General features: G+C 37.4%; 1 protein-coding gene across 1 annotated transcript in view; it reads left to right on the top strand.

Moving 5' to 3' along the window:
* DROSHA (drosha ribonuclease III) overlaps window positions 1-20725 on the top strand; it is a 71035-nt gene that overhangs the window by 4441 nt on the left and 45869 nt on the right. Inside the window, exons 3-13 of the mRNA XM_068670871.1 lie at window positions 774-866; window positions 1673-1904; window positions 2757-2898; window positions 5906-6060; window positions 8708-8788; window positions 10814-10900; window positions 11006-11092; window positions 13583-13654; window positions 15163-15244; window positions 16361-16435; window positions 19902-20071. Of these exons, the coding sequence (XP_068526972.1) occupies window positions 774-866; window positions 1673-1904; window positions 2757-2898; window positions 5906-6060; window positions 8708-8788; window positions 10814-10900; window positions 11006-11092; window positions 13583-13654; window positions 15163-15244; window positions 16361-16435; window positions 19902-20071 (1276 nt within the window). The remainder of the gene's footprint in view (window positions 1-773; window positions 867-1672; window positions 1905-2756; window positions 2899-5905; window positions 6061-8707; window positions 8789-10813; window positions 10901-11005; window positions 11093-13582; window positions 13655-15162; window positions 15245-16360; window positions 16436-19901; window positions 20072-20725) is intronic.

Here is a 20725-nt window from a genome sequence, read left to right as displayed (position 1 = left end):
ACTTTGTGCTTTATAAAATTGCATGCTATGTCATGCATATGTGTATGGAAGCATAGATATGTACTCCTAAATCTTGGTTCATCATCCTGCTCACCCACAAAACCACCCAAGGCATGTATTTGTGCTTTCTTGTGTATCAGCATACTCATTTACTAGGAGATGTGACAGTTACACAAATGAGTGTGGACAAACAAGTTGTCAGCTGTTAGTCTGATAACCTGCCTGTGTGTGATCTGTGCTACCTAAGGTAACACAATAATTCCTGTTAACTGGGGCTGTTTTGCCGCAGACATATGTTTGGGTGGTCGACTTCCTTATGAGTATCTACATGTTGAGTCTTGTAGGTAAGATTCATGGTGTCAGTGTTGTTGATTTTCTGTCTATCAGCTTTTTTTGCATGTGCCTGAGGTGGCTGTCAGGAGAAGAGTGCTTGCTTGAAACATTTGAGTTAACGCTGTGCTTCCAAAGCTACTGTGCATGGAAAAGGTTTTCATTCTGTTCCTTGAGGCATTAAGAACGGTTAAAGGTGCAGTAATCTTACTCTTCACTATTTGTAACAGAAGAACAGGACGAATGGCAAGAAGTCCTGTGGTGAATTTATAGAAGTTCTTTATACAGTATGAATTAGGTATAGCATTGAGATAGATGGCTTCATTGAATGTTGTGTCATTTTGAATAATGTGATCTCAGCCTGATTCTGCATCTCTTCCAGGGGTGTGGAATGTAAGAAATGCCAGATTTCTTATTTAACTTCTGTTTTTGAACTCTTTAAGGGAGCGGGAGAGGGAGAGGCATAGGCACCGTGACAGCAGAAGATCACCATCACCAGACAGATCATACAAAAAAGATTACAAGAGAACAGGAAGGTAAGGAGGACAGGTTTGGTCTCTCTCATATTTACGAGGCTCTGTGCATCATGTGTATGTGCATACATGCCTGGTTTAAAACTCAGAGATGAATCTTATAACCATCTTCATAGACGTGCAAATGTCACAGCTCTCTCAAGGCCTTGTAGACTTGAAGCAGGATTAATCTCTGGAGACTCGGCTGCATCTCAAAGACTCCCCTGTGCATCTGCTCCCGGTCTGTGAAGTACCAAGATAGCATAAAGTTCATTCTATGTTTAGATCATATTTTTAAGAACTTTTTCTTGTTTTGATGCTCCTTTCCTTTTAAATCCTGGGTAGTTGAATTCAGTGACATTACTGGCTTTAAAGACAAGTATTGTGTTTTTTTTTTTTTTTTTAAATAGTTTTCCTAAATTTGGAGCTTGTGTTGTTCAATGAACTGCTAGAGTTAGACTAATGCAAGCAATGGTTTTAATCCTTCAGTATTTATTCGGTATGCCAAACAGGTTTCTGTATAATCCTTCCAGTAAGATCCTGTTCCTCTCATACAAATAGCTTGTGGGATATATATTAAAACTTAATATGGTAACTTAGTTGATGGGCTTCAAACTTTGGAACAAAATTAAGAAACTGATCTAGAATACAAGTAAGAATTTCAGTCTAAGCTAGTGTGGATTTTTATTCTAATTATTGAATAAGGTTTAAAATACAAAAGCACTTTCAATTTAACTTTTCTGTAGTAGATCTAAACTATAGAGTACTTCTAACCGTTGCAAGTTAAAAAAAAAAAAAAAGTTAATTGCTTTTGTTTTTCTTCCATTAAGCTGCTCTCCAAGCAGAGAAAGGAAGAGACCCCGATGGGAGGAGGACAGAGAAAGGTGGTCTGAAAGCCAGAGTGCCAGTAAAGAAAAAAGTTACACTAGTATCAAAGACAAAGAGTCAGAGGAGAATGCATCTGAAAAGAATGAAGATGAAGATGATGAATTGCTTAAGCCAGTCTGGGTTCGCTGTACCCATTCTGAAAGCTACTATTCAAATGACCCTATGGATCAAGTGGTATGTTCGTGAGAAGTCAGAAATCACTGTACACAGTCCTTTATTGGTTATCTGATTACCTGATTAATGACAGTACTTCAGCAGGATCATGTTTTATGTCTTTCAGTGTTGAATCCTTCTCTCTTCCCAGCCATCTCAGTCTTGAACCCTGTAAGGGCTTTTTTGGTGTTCTCTATTTTCATGTTTCTTCAGTCTATTTTCATTCAGATTAGTGATACATGAAAGAGGAATATTTTTGTCTCCAGGAGAGAAGGTTTTATCCATAAACACCTGTATTTGAACAAAACTGCGTAAATTATCATCCCATAACCCTGGAGAAATTTCATACAGGAGGAGGAAGTCAGTTCTTTTTATTTGACAATAACAGTTGCTGGGGGAGTAAAGAAGTAGTAATTGAGTGAGGAGGTTTCTTCTTTCTCTTGTAGAATGACACAGTAAAATCAGTGTTTCAAAGGAGGCAACAACATCAGTTAAGTTCTGCGTGTCTAGGGTGTGATATGATTCTTCTGAATAACAAAATACTTGCACAGAAGGTCTGTTTTTTCTAAATCTGAGCTGTTAGAAAACAGTACTGAGCTGTATTAAATATGCCTAGCCATAGCTCTGCTTGGCTAGGCCAAAGGTTTGATAATTCCCCAGCAGATGAAGTTCTCTGCTCATTTACCTAGAGGAGCAATGACAGTGTTTAGTTTAAAGCCTGATCAAGTACTTCCATGTTTCATTTGAACTATGGAACGGAGATCTTTTCTTTTCGACATTGCTTTTCCTTATGAAACACTGATACACTTTGTTCTCTTGTCCTCTGTAATGTCAACACTGCCTTTACTTTTTTACCTGTTTTTTAATTAACAGGGAGACTCAACTGTAGTAGGAACAAGCAAGCTCCGAGATCTGTATGAAAAGTTTGAAGAGGAGTTAGGAAAGCGACAGGCAAAGGCCAAAGCAGCCAGACCACCATGGGAGCCACCAAAGACCAAACTGGATGAAGATTTGGGTATGCAGAGATGATGGCAAAGCTTTGAAATGGAGCAAACTGTAGTTAACCTTTTCTTTTTAGTACTTGTGCACGTTTAATGATGTCAGTAGGCTAATACATGTTTTTAAATCCATCCTTTCTATTGCAGTTCCATGGAGTTTTACTGTTGCTTTTGACTGAAGTAGAGCTAGATGCTTTGTCTAGAAGGCTTAAGGGAAAACAGAATCCAGCACTGCCTAATGCTGAAGTCTCTTCCACGGCATGGAAGTACCCTGAGCACGATCAGATAGGCCAAAGTATGGTGCATAAGGGGCTGCAAGGACCTCCTGCTCTTCATTTTTATTAGGAAAAAAAGAGAAGCAAGAGCAGTGATGCTAAGCTGTTTTGAAAACTGATATTTCTGCATAAGGTCACAATAAGCAAAATTGCACAACTAAAATACAATGTAGAAGGAAAATGAATTCAGTGCCATAACAAGCAGCCATATGAGTTGATCTACACTATCACAGTTCACATATGGGTCTTTTCACAGAGAAATATATCTGCTAGCTGTATCAGTTATTGGGGAAATATTGGTTGAAACAGCAGGGCATAGCTTTTGCTAGCAATTTATTCACTCATCACTCGTTGAAAGCTGTTTTTTCTGATTTGGTTTACTTACAACTGTTAGCTGTTCTTATTGTACTTCCAGCATCTCAGTATTACAGAATGTATCTTTTCCACCATGAAAGTAGTGTTCAAGAAATTCTTAGGCATATCACGTTAATTTAGATGCTCTTGGGCTTGCTTTGTAAGTGACGCTTCATGGTCTCATGTTGAGATGCTTAGATTGTCAGATCTGAGCCTAGTAACTTTCATAATCAAATACCAAAAACTGTAAAGTTGAAATACAAGTGTATATAACGACAGGGTCAGTTAGTTATGTGCTGCTAGCTTAAAATAACATAAAGATGAAAGGAAAGAAAAAAATGTTCCTATTTTATTTGAGCTGTGTAAAGAAAACACCTTTTTGAACATCAGATTTGCATGTTTAAATTCACTCAAGAATCATTAGCAAAGTCTTCTGCACAGTTATTCAGAAGGTATTTTCATGCACATAAGGGAAGGACAAAACTTCTACATTCAACCTACCTGTCTAAAGTTTCACTTCCTTGGATCTCCACAAGTTGTTCCTTCTCTGCTCTATGATAAGATATGATGGGGCCAAGAGCAACTTTAGCTGTGTTTCCTGTTCCACTGTTACTGGGGGAGCCAAAGGCTCTGCATTTGCACTGTACCTGGGCTGACATGGTGCCCGAACCAGCTTCTCCTACAACAATATTTCTGTTGGGTCTAATAGTTGGTTGTCTTTTGTACCTAGCCAAAGGCCTCTGTTGTGCCTTTCATTAGAAGTAGATGTTTATTCTAGTGAGACATCAATGTGCTCCAAGACTATTTTTAGATTATGAAAGGCTTGCTTCAGTACATGAAATCCAGATATTTTATACTGGTCTTTCAGAGCCCTGGTTTATTCTCACAAGCCCCGTGCTCTTTTTGCATTTAAAATTAGACTTGCACATTAATTAATATCATTAATATTTACTGCAAACTTAAAATTTCAAAAAACATGTTTACTTATTTTTCTGTGAATATGCATATATGTATATATATGCAGACATCCATATATACTTTCAACTGAACATATGACCTGTGTAAACCGTATGTCCCAAGGACAAGCATCTTGTACTGAATTAAGGGCTGTATCAAAATACATCTTGATTTTTCTCTCCCTTAAAAAAAATAGCTTATTACTTTTGTTCTTATGTTCTTTCACTTCATTTTTCTTTCTTGTAGCTAAGGGGAAACATTTAATAAATATACATTTACATTTTTTCCCCAGAGTATTTGAAAGCACCAGCAGTATAGTAATGTACTTTCTTTTAAGTAAAAATGAAAAAAAATGGAAGGAGTGTTACATCCCACCTTCCAAGAATAATAAACCTTACTTGTATCACGTTATATGTCTTGGCTATGAAAGTATTTATTTAAATTGGAGCTGAAGAGATCAGTGGAATGGATGGCATTACATATAGAAGAGTTGCTTCTAAGTACCACAGGAGTTTAGGGATATATGACATCAGGCTCAGTTGTTTTTACATTAAGTCCAACACGTAGTAGCATCACTTTGACAACAATGCAAAGGAGACGTTAACAGGCATGAGACCTGTGGGTTTTTTGGTTTGGTTTGGTTTAGAGTTTTTCTTTCCTTTGATGTATCAGAAAAATTGCTTTAGTAAGTATAGGAAAAAGTCAAAAAAAAAAAAAAAAAAAAGCTTCAGTGAAAACTCATGAAACAGGGTTTCTGGGTTTCTGTAAAACTTAAGCATGAATTCACTCAGCTATCATCAGCTCTTTTCAATCATGGAAAAAAGCTTTCTTCTCATCTGTGATTTTTAATGTGATAACTGATTTATTAGAGGTACTTGATTTGAAAAAAGAGTAACTGCACATCCTGTAACAATTCTATCCATGCGCGCTTTCTTGAACCTTTTGAATAGATCAAGCCCTACTACAGATAGGGAGCATTTTTTAGGTAAAATGAAACTAAATACAGCACTTTACTCATAGCAATCAGAATTAACTTTTTAAACAGCAGGAGGTCATGTATTTCTTTGTGGTTTTTGTTTGTTTGTTTGTTTAATTTTAGAGTAATATTTGTGTTGGCTATAGCCTTATAGTCTTGTTCCGTGAAGTATTTCATTGTCAAGTAACTGAACTTGCTTTTCTATAACTGATCAGTGGTGCTGCCTGACAGCCAAACAGCAAGCACTCCATTGGTGTAGGCCTTTAATATCTATAGAATTTGCTGTCGCTTTTAATTAATAAAATGCAGTTGCTGTCATTTTCAGTAGTGTGAATGTCATAGCACTTCTTTAATAACTTTTAGGACGCTGCTGAGCTATGACATGTTAGAGAACGTATTGATTCTGGGGAAGAGAATGTGTGGAAATGTTTCATCTAACTTTATTTTCCCTCAATGAATCAGAGAGCTCCAGTGACTCAGACTGTGACTCTGAGGATGACAGCAGCTGCTCTAGCAGTTCGGATTCGGAAGTTTTTGACGTCATTGCCGAAATTAAGCGTAAAAAAGCACACCCTGATCGTCTCCATGAAGAACTGTGGTACAATGATCCAGGACAGGTATGGTGAGAGGAAAATGTCATGCTTCTGAAAGTCTCTCCCCTGTAGACCTAAAATTCTGAAGTGTTGTCAAATATGCTGGGCAGCATCTATTTTAATATAAGTTCCTCCTCCTTTCTCTTCTCTATTTTTTTTTTTTTTTTTAAACCACCCCACTTTTGATTTCAAGTGTGTGATTCCAGCTCATGAATCCTGGGGAGTATTCAGCTGCAGTCATGTCTGGCAGCAGTAATAAAACCTGAATTGCAAACAGTGCACTTATGCTGTCCTATTAATCCCAAGATAAAGGTACACGGATGAATTTTGAGATGGAGGGAAGGCAGCATGTTTGTCTGTTTTACATATTATTCACCTAAAAGCTCTCAGGTCATAATAAATAATGTTTTAAACATGCTGTTAATGCTCCTAATTTCTTGTCTAATGGTTCTTTTGTAATTGCATGGAGATTATAGTTCTCATTAAATGTAATTGCTGAGCTTGTGAAATGGTGTTTTGAATGTATACATTGCACAGAAGACTAGCTTTTGTTTGCAAATTTGCCATTTTCATCTTTCTTACTTAAATATTTTACAGTCTATTCTAACTCCTTGTCAAATGGCACCTCAGTAAACTAATTTAACTGGTGTTTTGTATGATTCATGAGGCTAGCACGCAGCAAATCGTAATGCCAAGAGATACTGCAACGCTTATTGCCACTATGGTAATTCAAAGGTCTGTTGCATATCCTATTGCCAACTCATATTTATGCTTCTAGTTACATAAAAAAGAAGACTGAGCATAGCTAGATGGTTTTATTTATATGAAAAACAAAATTAGCAAACTGTTTAGGCATTTAACTGAAAAAAATGTGTGTTGCTCTTGGGCACATTTCAAAGTAATGTTCTAGCCTATAATATTGGCTAAATAAAAAGTGGAATAACTTGGATGAATAGTTTCAGGAATAAATGGCTTATGAATTTCCTGCTGAAAAGCTTTTTCACAGGCTTCCTTGAGATTTTCTCCCCCTTCCCTTTCTAGAAGGGGCTGAAATCAAATCATGGTGAGCTTGCCAGTACTGTATCTCTTCTGAGTAATTTTATTTGAAGGTTTGCTATTTTTCCTCGGTATTTATCTGGTATGCCAAAATGCTTTCTAACCACTGTTGCATAAGATGGGAAGGATTTCTGTGCACACTGGTGCATACAAGTTACCAGTTGGATAGTGTTATCCAACAAGTAACCAGACTTTTATAATGGATCTTCACAACCCTTTGATCTGAGTGGTGTTTGTTACTTCAGTTAATGTCCAGAAGTGCTTGCGGTGGTCAAAAAATAAATTGTTATAGCTGATGCTACCATTATACCCTTTGTTTTGCAAGTGTTATCTGCTTGTTTCCTTGTTTGGTCAGAGGAGGTTAGAAGCCATTGCCTTAGTTTATGTAAGATAACAGTATTTCAGTGTTTTGTTACACCTTGTGATGGCTCTTTCTGCATTTTCCTCTGTTAGTTGTGTTGTTGAGGAGAGGGGTAGATACGTATCTGTCTTGCTTCTCAAGTCCTGGGCCTTACAGGTACTTCACATCTCTGTCAGTCTTGGTCTGTCCGTTTAAAGTAGCAGAGGCAGTATGACTGCTGAACAGCTTAAAAGGACTAGGGACAAGATTTTCTTTTTAAAGTAAGTGGTGATTATTTCAATAGCCTCAAGTAGGTCTTATTTCTGGGGGAGTGCTGAGCAGTTGGATACTGACTGCATTATTTAACTTGTCTGCTCTGTAACCTTATAAACCAGTGAGGAAGTATATTTCTACCTATAGACGTCAACCAGTTTCATTAAACCTGTGCTTTCCTCGGGGTCACAGTGTGGGATTTAAAAAAAAGTGAAGAGAACCCATCGTGTCACTCTGTCTCTGGTTTGGTTCTGATTGGATTTCAGCAATGGACACGATGTTAAGAGCAGGAAGCTTTAGGATGTTGGTGCGATTGATAGCCTGCATCAAATGTGGTTGTAGAGTTGGAAAGAGACTAGCTTTAGAGTGTGCTGTGGCCCTTTTAAATACAGCTACTTGATGTCCCTACATGTAATATTGGTGTAAGTATCTTTTTCCCCTTTCCTTATCTTTACTGATCTGTTCACAGGATGCATTTGATTTTTTTCCATTACTTGAAAGTATCAAGTAAAACTTTCAAATTGTCTGCTCTCTGTGCTCTGTGGTGTTAGCAGTGCCGTGCTGCAGATGGGTTGATCAGGGACAAGGTGTCATTCAATGAACTGGGTGGAACTGTTCAAATGCGGAGGTTTGGGCATGTAAATAATTGGATGTGTGTGTTTAGGGCCTGAAATTTGTTTTAGGTGGATGACATGCTGCTTGTGTGTATATAAAGTGGGAAAGAGGCATATGATAGCAGGAAGGTACAGTTCTGCTGACACCGTTTATCCATTTTGTGCTTCTGAATCAGTGATGAAGTTCTAATGCTGTTTTGCAGTTTTCTTATGTTAGTTGTTAGTCTATACTGTTTTCGTTTTTACTGGCTTAAGAACATCCACTTAATCTAAGAATTACGTGTTTTTAGAAGCTTCTTTGCTTCTGGCATTGAAACCAACATGATTGTCCAGTCACAATCACTTTTGATTTTTCAATAAAAGCAGAATTCTGTTTTGTTTTTGACAGATGAATGATGGACCACTATGCAAATGCAGTGCTAAAGCCCGAAGAACAGGGATAAGGCATGGCATTTATCCTGGTGAAGAGGTAATAGTTGTAAGAATTGCAATTTTGAATACAAACTTGCTGTAGTAGGCTTGTACCTGGGTTGATCTGTCTTGCTTGCTTTTTTTTTCATGGCTTACAGGCTTAGTAAAAACTCCTGTATGACATTAAATCCTTTATTCATGTAACCTCACATTTAAAATGCGGTACCAGTAATGAAATCCACTGGAGAGCTATGGAAAACTTTTGTGTTTATGTTTGGTTGTAGGTTTTATAAGCTTCTGAAACACAATTGCCTTAAAAAAAAAAAAAAAAAAAAGTAGTCAAATGTCTCCTGTCTTCAAGTGGATGAGTATGTTATGAGGGTCCTTTTTTTTTGTGAAGGGATTGCTTTAAAAGGAAAAGTAAATAAGTCACTAAATGTACTGCTCGGGGAGCAGCAAGTTTTCCTTGAGGAGGTGTTGTCTCAGCACTTACAGCATGCCTGCACTGCACACTGTCAAACAGTTTGCTAAGTTCTTAATGAGTACCTGGAAGAGTCCATCAGCTTCCTGAAACAGTTATTATGGTAGTTGCTTTTATTTTGAAAAATGATCTAAAAATGCTGTTTGGTTATTTTCCGTAGAAATGTTCGTTTGTACAGAGCATGCTTTGTGATCAGTATTTCTGGAAATAGTAGTGCTTGGACTACCTAAAGTTTTATGTTTTAAAAAGCTTTATTCTAAACATTTAAGAATGTTAAAATGTAGTTTTACAATTTATCTTTGTAACTTCTCTTTAAGAATATAATTTTTCACTATGCCTTTTTACACACATTAACTGAAACATCCTTTTATTTCTCTGCGGTTGAGGATTTGTGAATGTTGCAAAGCATAAATTATTCCATTTCAGAAAAATGACTTTGGTCTGAAGCTGTCTGTAAATCACTCCAGGATCAATTCTTTTCCACATTGTCTGAAGTATTTTTCTTGCGGAGAAGGGGAGAGAAAATGTTAGTGGGAGAAAACTGATGAATAAAACCTGCTGCACAAAGACAGCTACTCACTGGAGCAAGGCTGGCTTGGAATTCGAGCCTTCAGAAAATTTGGGGTGTATGAATTTTTGGTGTCCTGCAGATAATCACACTTAGCTTTTAAACAAGCTGGTTCTTACCTGCCTTGTCATAGCAACGAGAAACTTAATTTGCAGCTGAACAAAATAATTACCCTATTTCTTGGGTGGATTCTGCAGGCTGCACAGAGCTATGCAGTGGTGCAGCTGCCTTGCCATTGCACAAGGCCAACTTTTGTAATGTTTCGTGGAGTACTCCACTTGCCACAGGGTTTTTTCCTGCAGACAGACACCTGAACAGGTTGGTGGAAGCCTCTGAACTGCAGCATATTGTATGCAGGAGGAACTCTGTTTTTGTCTGACTGCTGAGGATTTTTAGGTCTTTAAACAGGACTGCTTCAGAACAAGCTGGAGCAAATTGCAAATCCCCATGATTTGGCGTTGCATCGGCATGCAGGGAGAGGCTGCCTGCTGGTCTACTGTTATCAACAGAGAGCATCACGACCTGCCAGAGCAGGGCTGCCTGTGCCTTGATCTGCAGTAATGGTCTGGTCCCTTCTTTTTGGAGCTCCAGACTTGCCCCCAGCAGATGAGTGGATACTTGTCTCTCTTGATAACATTCTGAGATCTTCTTAGGCAATGTCCAATTTTATTTTTTATGGAGTTTTAAAATCAGTTCCCTTAAACAAATTAATACCCCCCAAAAATAAAGGAGATCAGTCTGGTATGTAGACAGCTAACTGCTGTGCATAGGAAAGATAGGGAGTCAAATGGAAAATGAATAAACTACAGCAGCATTTTTCACTTTTTTTTTTTTTCTTTGAATAGCTTTAGAAATAGTTCCAGAAGCGGCTACAGATAAGGCCCACTTTCTTCCTGTAAGAGCTAATTATGACTACCTGTTTTATTTAATTTTTCCTAGTGCATATTTCATGGCTATTAGAAATGCTTTATTCTCTCTTTTAATCTAAATTTGCCTTGACTTTACACATAATTCTACTTATCTCTTTCTTTAAGCCTATTAAACCATGTCGCCCCATGACCAACAATGCTGGAAGGCTATACCACTACCGAATTACAGTGTCACCTCCCACAAACTTCTTAGTAAGTATCTTTATAAATAATTCTAACTAGTTCTAATTTTGCTTTCAGTGGGGGAAGTAATACTGCTTCTTGTTTACTCCATGGTGGTTTTGTTTGCTTTTTTAGACAGACAGACCTACTGTTATTGAGTATGATGACCATGAATATATCTTTGAAGGGTTCTCCATGTTTTCTCATGCCCCACTAACAAATGTAAGTATGTTTGTTATTGCATAGATGGGATTTGTCTGGAAGGCAAGCTGTTTCTGCCCCAAAGTTGAGCTTCTCTCACATGTGCGTGTTACAAGTATCTTGCCAGCATTTGGAACTGGAGGAAGACATTTGTGCTAATGAGTCTCAGATTTTGTCTTGAGTACTTGTGGTAGGCAGTGCCTTCAAACTGTGACTGAGACTGTGATGTGCATCAGAGTAATGTTCTTTATGTTTCACAGTTTGAAAGTGAAATAAACCATGGAATAACTTGTTAAAACTGTTAATTGGATTTCAACTGGATGAGGTTTTATTAAGTTGAAGTTAAAAAAAGAAAAAAATAGATTTCATTTTCTGAAAGCAAATATAACAAAAATTATTGCTGCCAGATGACCCTGCTTTTGCAATATAAGATGAGTTAGCAATATCAGAATTAAAAATATGCAAATGCTTAAAATATCTGTATCTCAGATTTTTATATTTTTATATTTTAAGAACTTTTCAGGTGCTCTGAGGCATTGTTTTCTTGTTTTTATACCTGTTACTTGCTTTGCCACAAGTCCCAAAACACGGTATTAAAATGCTTATTGGTGCAAGACTGGAATCTAACACCTGGGACTGAGAGACACTGAGGGGAGGAAAGCATTTTTAGCTGATGCTTTGTTTCCATAATGTGTATGACAACACTTAAGTTCTGGTAAGCAGGGGAAGAGGCTCTTGTTGACAAGCCAGTGATTGAGTGGTGCTCACTTAGCTGGTGGGGTGGCACTGCAAAGCACTCCTGCCCTGCAGCATTAACTCAGCCTTGAGGTTCAAGGCAGTTTTATCCCAGGGCTTTACAGTTTCACTTTACAAATGAGCAAAAAAGGAACAGTATTGTTTTTTTCTCCTATTTAAAGGATAAAGAGACCACCTTTATCATTTAATGTCTGCTGTATAACCTGAAAGCAGTGTGTTACGAAAATACTTGTTTTATGTGGAGAACAAGGAAAATTCTTCTTGTTTGACATGAGCAGTTAGTGCAGACATTGAACATTACTGTAGAGTAGGTGCATTTAGGCCAGAATCAAATTGGAATTTCTCAACCTAACTAGGGGAAATGATTAGCAGCAAATGATTTAATTTTTACAGACTTGAATACAAAGCAACACTGCTTGTTCTTACTGCCAACAGGCATAAAGCTGTCTGGAAATAGAGTGCCTTGCTATCCTGAGATGATTTGGGGCATCATAACTGCTGTTTGAGACAGACATTTTGGAATGTATTTGATAAAAGGAATGTGACAAAGGGTAGCAGAAATACAGGTTTAAGCACCAACATCTTTGAACCAGATTTGTATGATATGAAGTCTTAGCTTGCAAACTGTTGAAAGTCTTACTTCTGTTATTACAGTTGTTCAGTAACAATTCAGCTGCTCAGATACTAGGGAAAATGGTTTGTACAGAGAAATTACAAATTCTTTAAACAGCTGCCACAGAAATTTTATAGTGCCAGCCAAATACTCCTTTATTATGCATTTGTTTTTGTATGTGGAACTCTTAATTTATGGAGAATTTGGTAATGGTTACCTCTCCAAAGCTGTTTTTCTTGTTATCAAAAAAAAGTAATCCAGTTTATTGAGTCTCTGAACATATCTAGTCCTGGTTCAACTCGAATGCTAGAAAGTAAGAAAACACACTGTACTTTTTTAAAAAGAATCACTGATTTAAGTGTGACAGGTTTTCCTCTCACATTTTAAATGGGACATCTTACCTTAGAAGTTTTTTATTTTTGTATTCACAACATTTTATATTGAAAGACTTGTGTCATTTCCTAGAAATTCAGTTTTTGTATTTGGTTGTTTGGTGTAGCTCCTTATTTATCATGCCATCAGCAGACATGTAAACAAACAGTCAATTTTTTAGCAGTGGGCTGCAAGAAGATGCAAGCAAAATACTGTGCCTCGAAGTCCACTGATTTCAGTGCAACCTCTGAAGAGTTAACTTCTAGAAATTTTTATTGGATGAGATTTGTATAATCCTCTACATTTATTCTGAAAATTCCTACATTGTGTTTTCACCACTTAACAACATTTTTTATGGAAGGTATAGCTGAAAGAATTGGCAGTGTAAAAAAAAACACCTTGTCTTCAGGTCAGCGTATTGATCTGACATGTATCCTCAACAATAAATTCCCTTCCAGACATACAAGGGAGAGCAGATGTGGGTTTACTGAGCTTTGCTTTTTCTCCTAAACAAAACTTCATCTCCAGTAGATGGCATTATTTAATCTTATATTACCATCCCTCCTGTCAGCCCTGTGTTATCAGAGGTGGAGGTTAGAATTGTTGCTTCTCTTGCACGCGCTTGCGTTCCTGTCTTTGCATGATCTCACTAAGCAGCTGTTCTATTAAGTGCCGTTTTCAGCAGACAGTAATACCTTTGCATTCAAAATTGTATTAACTGTACATTTGACACTGTATAGTTTTTCATACCGAATCTCTTTTCCTTCCAGATTCCTCTATGTAAAGTAATCAGATTTAACATTGACTATACCATTCATTTCATTGAGGAGATGATGCCTGAGGTAAGAAGGATAATTAGTTAAAAAGTCAGAGTGGGTTAAGAGTTGATATGCTTAATGGATTAAACTCTTCAGAATCCCATCTTGTGAAGAGATGGTAAGAGACAGGCTGTGTTCAGAGTGAATGGCTGAAAAGGAATTTGCACTTAAAGGTACTAGCATAAATCCATCTACCTAGGCTATCATACATTAAAATCAAATAGTAAGAAGTGCTTATACCCATAGCATCTTTTCATTTTAAGTTATATGTCAGATACTCTTATCTGTGAGCTGACATCGCCATTATCCTTCTTTTACAGTTGATGAAAGGCATGTGGAGGTGCTGGCTTGCCAGGACCACATAAACCAATGCCAGGGCTGAAACTTAATCTTGAATTTGAAGCTCTGAAGATCACTTATCAATACTTAATATAAGCTGTTGCCGAAACAAATTTCCTGTGGATACAAACAAAGCACATTCAGTTCATAATCTGTTTATGACAAATTAATCACTGGTGTAGCCAGTTTGCAAAGTAAATTACCTACACCTGCTATTCAACTGCAGCACAGAAGCACCCCTGCATGTTAACTACAAAGATAGGGTCAGTATTGTAGTCATAATTACATCTTTCTTTCTAGTTATCTTTTTTTCTTGCTCAACAGCAACTAAATACATGCAAGAGCCTGAGATTCCTCAGTAAGATTAATGTGATCAATGCAGTTCCCTTTTTGTTACTAAATCTGCTGTGTTGTCTCAATCTTTTTCTAAAACAATTAATGGCCACAGAGCAAGTTAGGGAATTTTACATTTTTGTGGACTCCTGGTCAGTTGCCTGTGGCTAAAGTGCAGTACTTCTAAACAATCTTTACCTAATTCAGCCCTGTGAAAGATTGTGTTGTTGGCTTTGGAATTTATAGCCGTCTTTATATATGTACAACTTACATTATCCTGTCCCGAATTTGTTTAGAAAGGCTTTTCAAAGCAATGGTTCTTTCACTTCTGACTGAAAGCTCTTTGCTTTTGGAGGAGCTGCTTTCCTGCTTGATGAGCAAGAATTTTTTTCCCCTTTCCTGCTGGGTGTTAAGGTCATAATCTCTATTTGCGTTGTACTGATTTGTTGCTATGGAAGAAGTGATCATGATACCACAGATGGTGATTTGTAAGCTTTTAATATGAACTTGTAGGAAAAAGGGAATTATGAAAGATCCTTCTCAGAAATATTATCTGCTTAGCCTACTCAAGTGAAAGGGTTTTGGTGCAAGGTGAATTATGAGATTCATAACTTCTGCCTATAGAGTGGATTTGGACATTGCACAAAAAATTACAATGCTTTCTTGACAGTTTTTTTTTTCCTGAAGAGACCACTGTGTTACAGTAAATGATTAGAGATGCATTAATACTTTCCAAAAGACAATGTCTAGAAGTTGACAAATATGAAGACTGTTAGTGGCATTATCTATATTACAGTACTATGTAATTATAAACTAGTTTTCTGTTTGTTTTTGTTTTGTTTTGTTTTTTTTTCCCCTAGAATTTTTGTGTGAAAGGTCTTGAGCTGTTCTCTTCTTATCTATTCAAAGATATTTTGGAGCTCTATGACTGGAATCTTAAAGGTAACTTATACTTACTGGAAAAAATACAAAAATAATTAGTGGCAGCTTCAGTAAATAGGTCTGTTTTGCCGTATTCTTTTTTAAAGAAAGAAAAAAGTGGGGAGTGGTCTCAATAATAGTCAAATGCTGTACTAATTGAGAGTAATAAACTTCTGCTTTCTTCTTTGAGAAGTTGAAACTTATTAAGATTCATTATTGTGGGTTATATAAAAAATGCAAAAGTCACGCCAAAGGTGTCAGGTAAACTATCCTCTATTTTTATAAGCTACCAAATAATTACTCGTGCAGTATTTCTCTTCAGTCATCTTACAAAGCAGTGTCATACAGACAGCCACAGAAGGGTAAGTTATTATAGTTTATTGTTTTGAACTTGAAAAGATGAAAATGTGTTCCTATGAAGACTGACAAAGGAGAATTTCAGGAATAATCCCTCCCTTGGTCTAAAAGAAAACCAAGACAATTTCAAAGGAACTTCATTTCAGAATCTGTAGGTGTGTTTTGTTGTCTTCTCTGTCTACAGAGATGCACTCTGCACTTGTATGACACTTGTACACTCCTTTGTTTAACTATATTCTGTGTAGCCTTCTTTGGCTAAATGTATTCAAATAGTAATGTTTCATATCCCTGGTTTTGATTTTAATTTTTTGTTTTAATGCCAGGTACTTACTGTTCTTATTTTCATGTAAAGCTTTGGATAATGAAATAGGAAAGGAAAAACACAAAACAGCATCATGGAAATTTCTGTGTTATATTTGTTGTAACAAGGAAAAAAAAAAACTGCTAGTCAAAAACTAGTGTTTGTGTCTATAAGACTGAAGTAGATTAGCTATATTAAACTTTTTTTTCCCCTGTATCACTGTTTTAAATAGAGTGGTATGTGTTTTAGATTATTTTTTTAAGATATTTCAATTTCATTTGATTTTGTCCACTAGGATGAATTTATCAGAAGTTGATACTTTGTTCCTCTGAGCATTTTGATACTTTTCTGTCAAACTTAAGCTCTATCAAATGTAATAATTGTTCATTGATTTCATCTGAGGCAAGCATTCCTTTTTATTTTCTTTTGTAAATATGTTGCTGTTCATTAATTTTCTATGTGTTTTTTTCATCTCTAAGGACCTTCACTTGAAGATGATGCTATTTCCTGCCCTAGATTTCATTTCATGCCGCGATTTGTGAGGTTTCTTCCAGGTAATGTAGTAAGATCTTAAATGCATTGCACGTTGATCTGGTGCTTCCATCTGAAGTCTTTCATACTCACTGATGCTGTGCATGGTTTACTCAGCACCAGTATTGTGATAGACAGGCCAGGTCTTGCATCCAGCTTTTGTCTGCCATGTGGTGACTGTAGGCAGTGCTGGGTCCGACTTGACTTGTCCTGTGATGGAGCTGTGGGATTTGGGTAGTGCTATTATTTATTCTCACATATGAAATTAAATTTCATGTCCCTTCTGCTCCTCAGGATGCATGTCATGCAATTACATGGAAATTATTGGTGTGCAATTTTGAGGGTCAGCAAGCTTGGCACTCCTGAGCATAGGTTTCTCTGTTTCCTTCTTTTTCTTACCTTAATGTAAGCTGAGACCTTGCAGCAAGCACTGAAAGGCAGAAAAACACCATTCCAGTGCAATTCAACCCCAGCCTGCCAGCCAAGGACAAGCTCGTGTGGAGAGTTGTGCTCAGTTTGAGTGAACAGCTTTTACAAGCATTTAACACATCCGAAGATAGTAGGACAGACTTTCAGTTGACATAAATGTCATGGCTCCGCTGAAAATGCGTCCTGCTGAGATTCTGTCAGTGCCTGTTCCAGGAGGGTTGTATGGAAAGGAGGATGTGCTCAGCTGCTAAACTGAGGGTGCAGATGAGATGTGGCACAGCCTATGTCAAGAGGGCTGTGGCCTGGAGGTGCTCTCTGCTTTGGGCTTTGGAACTTCGTTGTGATATTAATTAGAGCTGCAGCTAAATGAGGTTTGGCTTGCTACTGTGGAGAGTACTGATGGCTAGATTACTATGTTTCTAATTGTTGTTCCTTCCTGGATACACAACACTATTCAATCAGAAGCGGAGCTCTGAGGCTTGCTAGCAAACATTGATTTGGTTCTGCTGAAGCAATTTACAAAATAAGCCATCAAGCCACATGTGGCTGATTAACTTGACCTCATCACAAAATGAGAACAAGTTTGACCTCCCTGGATTGTGTAGCTCAAGGGTGTTTTCCAGTTACTTTGGGGTTTTTATACTCTGATTTGTTTTAGTTTTGAAGTCAGCTCTTTCTGCACTGTTGGATTGTTTATTGACAGGGAGAGATAAGTCTCTCTAACATGTATTCCTGTGTGACTTCTTTCCAAGGTTCCCAGGCCTCTAACTCTTCAAAAAAAAATGTATTTTTCCTGATGCTTCTACATATATAGCTACCTTCTAGGATCTTTATGCTAAATGTATTTTTCATTAAGTATACGTTTAATGTATGTCCTTGAGATTTTTAATTTCCAGAAAATGGGAATCCATTTTCCTTCAGGTGTTTGTGGTACATTATTTGTGTCTATTCAGAGATAATGATGCATTGGTGCAGGAGATCTCCCCATGCATCCATCAACTGCCTCCTTAAAGATAGAAATGAATTGGTGATTTCCCATTTCCCCCTACTTTTCTTTCTTATCTTTCTAACATGGTCTAAAAATGTGAAGTTTAGGATGTCAGATTTTCTATGTGGGATACTTAGAGACAGGCCTTGAGGTAGCTCTGAGCTTTGAGATAATCATGTCAGGTGTGCTGAGTGCCAGAGGTGTATAACATGCAGAATAGCTGCTGTATTGGATTTTGTCATAGATTTTTGATGAAGAATATATTGAAGATTAAAATGATAGAAAACTGTTTTCAATCCCCAGCTACTGCATGTTTTGACCCAAGAAAAGTAAGGTCTCTGAACTACTGCTGTTTGGCACAGCTGTCTGTAGCAACCTGTTCTTCCTGTAAAGTCGTCAGTGTGTAAGGCTACACACTGTCAACTAGTTCATATTGTAAGATGCAGCCCATGTCCAGCAATCAATGAAACAAAGATAAAAGCCACATGAATTGAATCCCTCTTTAATGTGAAGCAAAATATTACATTAAAAAATGTCTCTGTAGCTCTTCAGAAATATTTTCTGTTTCCATTGATGTTTGGGGTATGTTTTGCCTGTTTTTAGGTTCTAAGAGCTTGAATGAGGTTAATTATTCTAACAGGTCAAGTTATATTATTCCTTTTCATCTTTCCTGTTAAAAAAAAAAAAAAAAAAAAAAGTGCTGCAATCCTAGCTAGGGTAGGAGGAGTGCTTGTTCCCCTGTGTGTCTTGTGAAAGATGTCTTGCACAGCGCTGCTGTACGTTGTAGTTCTGCAAAGCTCTTTGTGTGTGCCTGGAATCACATTTCTTATGCTGTGGCATTATTCCCGTATCACTTGAAAGCTTTACTTTTTCTATTCCTTATTGTGTGTATCGTAATAATGTACTCTGTAGCAGGACTGTAATGATCTTGCATCTCTTGGGAAGGGAAATGAATGTTTATATTTCTGAAGGGTTGAAACTTGAAGATGCCTCCGTGACTGGAGTTTAACCCCTGGTTTTGGTACAAATCTCTGTGACCTCCTTCTTTCAATTCAGTATGTGTGCTCATATGAGTAAGAAGGAAGACACGTGACTAAAGCGTTTTAATTTTGAGTTTGAATTGGGGAGGTTCAGGCTGGATATCAGGAAAAGATTCTGCACCCAGAGGGTGGTTGGGCACTGGGACAGGCCCCCAGGGCAGTGGTCACAGCACTGAGCCTGCTGGAGTTCAAGAAGCATTTAAACAGTGCTCTCAGACACGTGGTCTAATTTTTTTGTGTGATCCTTTTGGGATCCAGGAGTTGGACCTAATGATCTTTGCGGGTCCTTTCCAAGTTGGATTGGATTTTATGAACAGACAGTGTCTTCTGAGTGGTGGTCTGTCAGGACTATCACTCATCTTTTGCTGTTAACATCTGTATCTGACTGCCTGGATCTGGTCAGATGTATATTATTATACTGTGTTAATTCCTTGCAAGCAGCCTTTGCTGTGCATGTTTCCAGGGGACTCAGAAGAATTTAGCAGTTTTCACATGCGCTCGATTCATTTAGTGACAGAAGACAGCATGAGGCTCTTTACCCTTCATTACTGCAGGTGCAGCACGTAAGCACTATAGATAAATTCAATATACAAGGATAACTTACTACATTCATCCAGAAGGATCCTGTAAAATTTTGAGTGTTCATTAAAAAACCCGCATAAATGCCTAAAGGCTTTTTAACTTGTGTTATAAAAGGGATGATAAGTGTGAAAAGGAAGACGTCAATGGACAATGTAGCTGATTTGTTCTGCCTCCTCATTTAGAAGTTTTTTAGGCAAGTTAGAAACTTCAGCATTCAGTAAGATGAAACTGTTATTCTTGCTACTGTTAACATTATTGCTTCCAGTTTAGCAAAGAAGTGTTTATGCATGTGTACTATTCATCACTAAAACATTTGCCTTCTTATTTGTCAAGTTGCTTAAACATTTTGCATTTTATTTTTCTCATCTGAATATTTTATGTGCTGCATATTTTCTTTCCTTTGTGCTTTAGGACTGAATAACTGAAATGCATTTTATTTATGTTTTTAAGATGGAGGGAAAGAAGTACTATCAATGCATCAGATTCTCCTCTACTTGTTACGGTGCAATAAAGCTCTGGTGCCTGAAGAAGAGATTGCCAACATGCTTCAGTGGGAAGAGCTGGAATGGCAGAAATATGCAGAAGAATGCAAAGGGATGATCGTCACCAGCCCTGGCATGGTAGAACAAATAATTCTGATTCATTAACAAGCCAATGACATGTGCATTTCTTGTTCTGAAGAGTCTGCTGCAGTCTGAATTGGAAAGGGCAAAGTTGACCAGTGACAGCTGCAGATTGGTATAGGAACAGTTCGCTAACTTGTTCCAACCCTGGGGAGATTTGTACCCTATGCTGTGCTACCAGCGGGCTGGTTTCCAGAGAAGCACTGTTTCAATGTGCACATTAAAAGGAATAGCTATGTTTTAAGTATAGGGAACAGTAACTTGCTCCTCTGCTTTCATATTTTCTCTAACAGTCTTGGTGCATGATCTTGTTCTGTTTTCACAGAAGCAGAGAATTAGTAATTATTTGCTATTTTCTTTCATGTTCCTCTTTTGATTCCCTAGCTCTGTTTAATATACTCTCTATAGATGCTGCCCTGAGTATTGAAAAGTTTCTGCCTCTGTGCTTTCTCCACCCCCCATCATTTTTTATGCTGCTTTCACAAGGAGAAATTTTGTGTACTTAATTGAACACAACTATTAATTTCCAGTGACAAACTTGAAACCTAAATGGCCTTAATTTCTGGAACAGTTAGCATTTAAAGCATAAGTTCTCAGCTTCTTTCAAATCCCATATATATGCAGATTGTCTATTTTTCTAAATTTTGTACT

Source organism: Anas acuta, chromosome 2, assembly GCF_963932015.1.
Source record: "Anas acuta chromosome 2, bAnaAcu1.1, whole genome shotgun sequence".
NCBI lineage: Eukaryota > Metazoa > Chordata > Aves > Anseriformes > Anatidae > Anas > Anas acuta.
The sequence above is the reverse complement of the archived record's forward strand: the minus strand, read 5'-3'. Positions and strand labels throughout refer to the sequence as shown.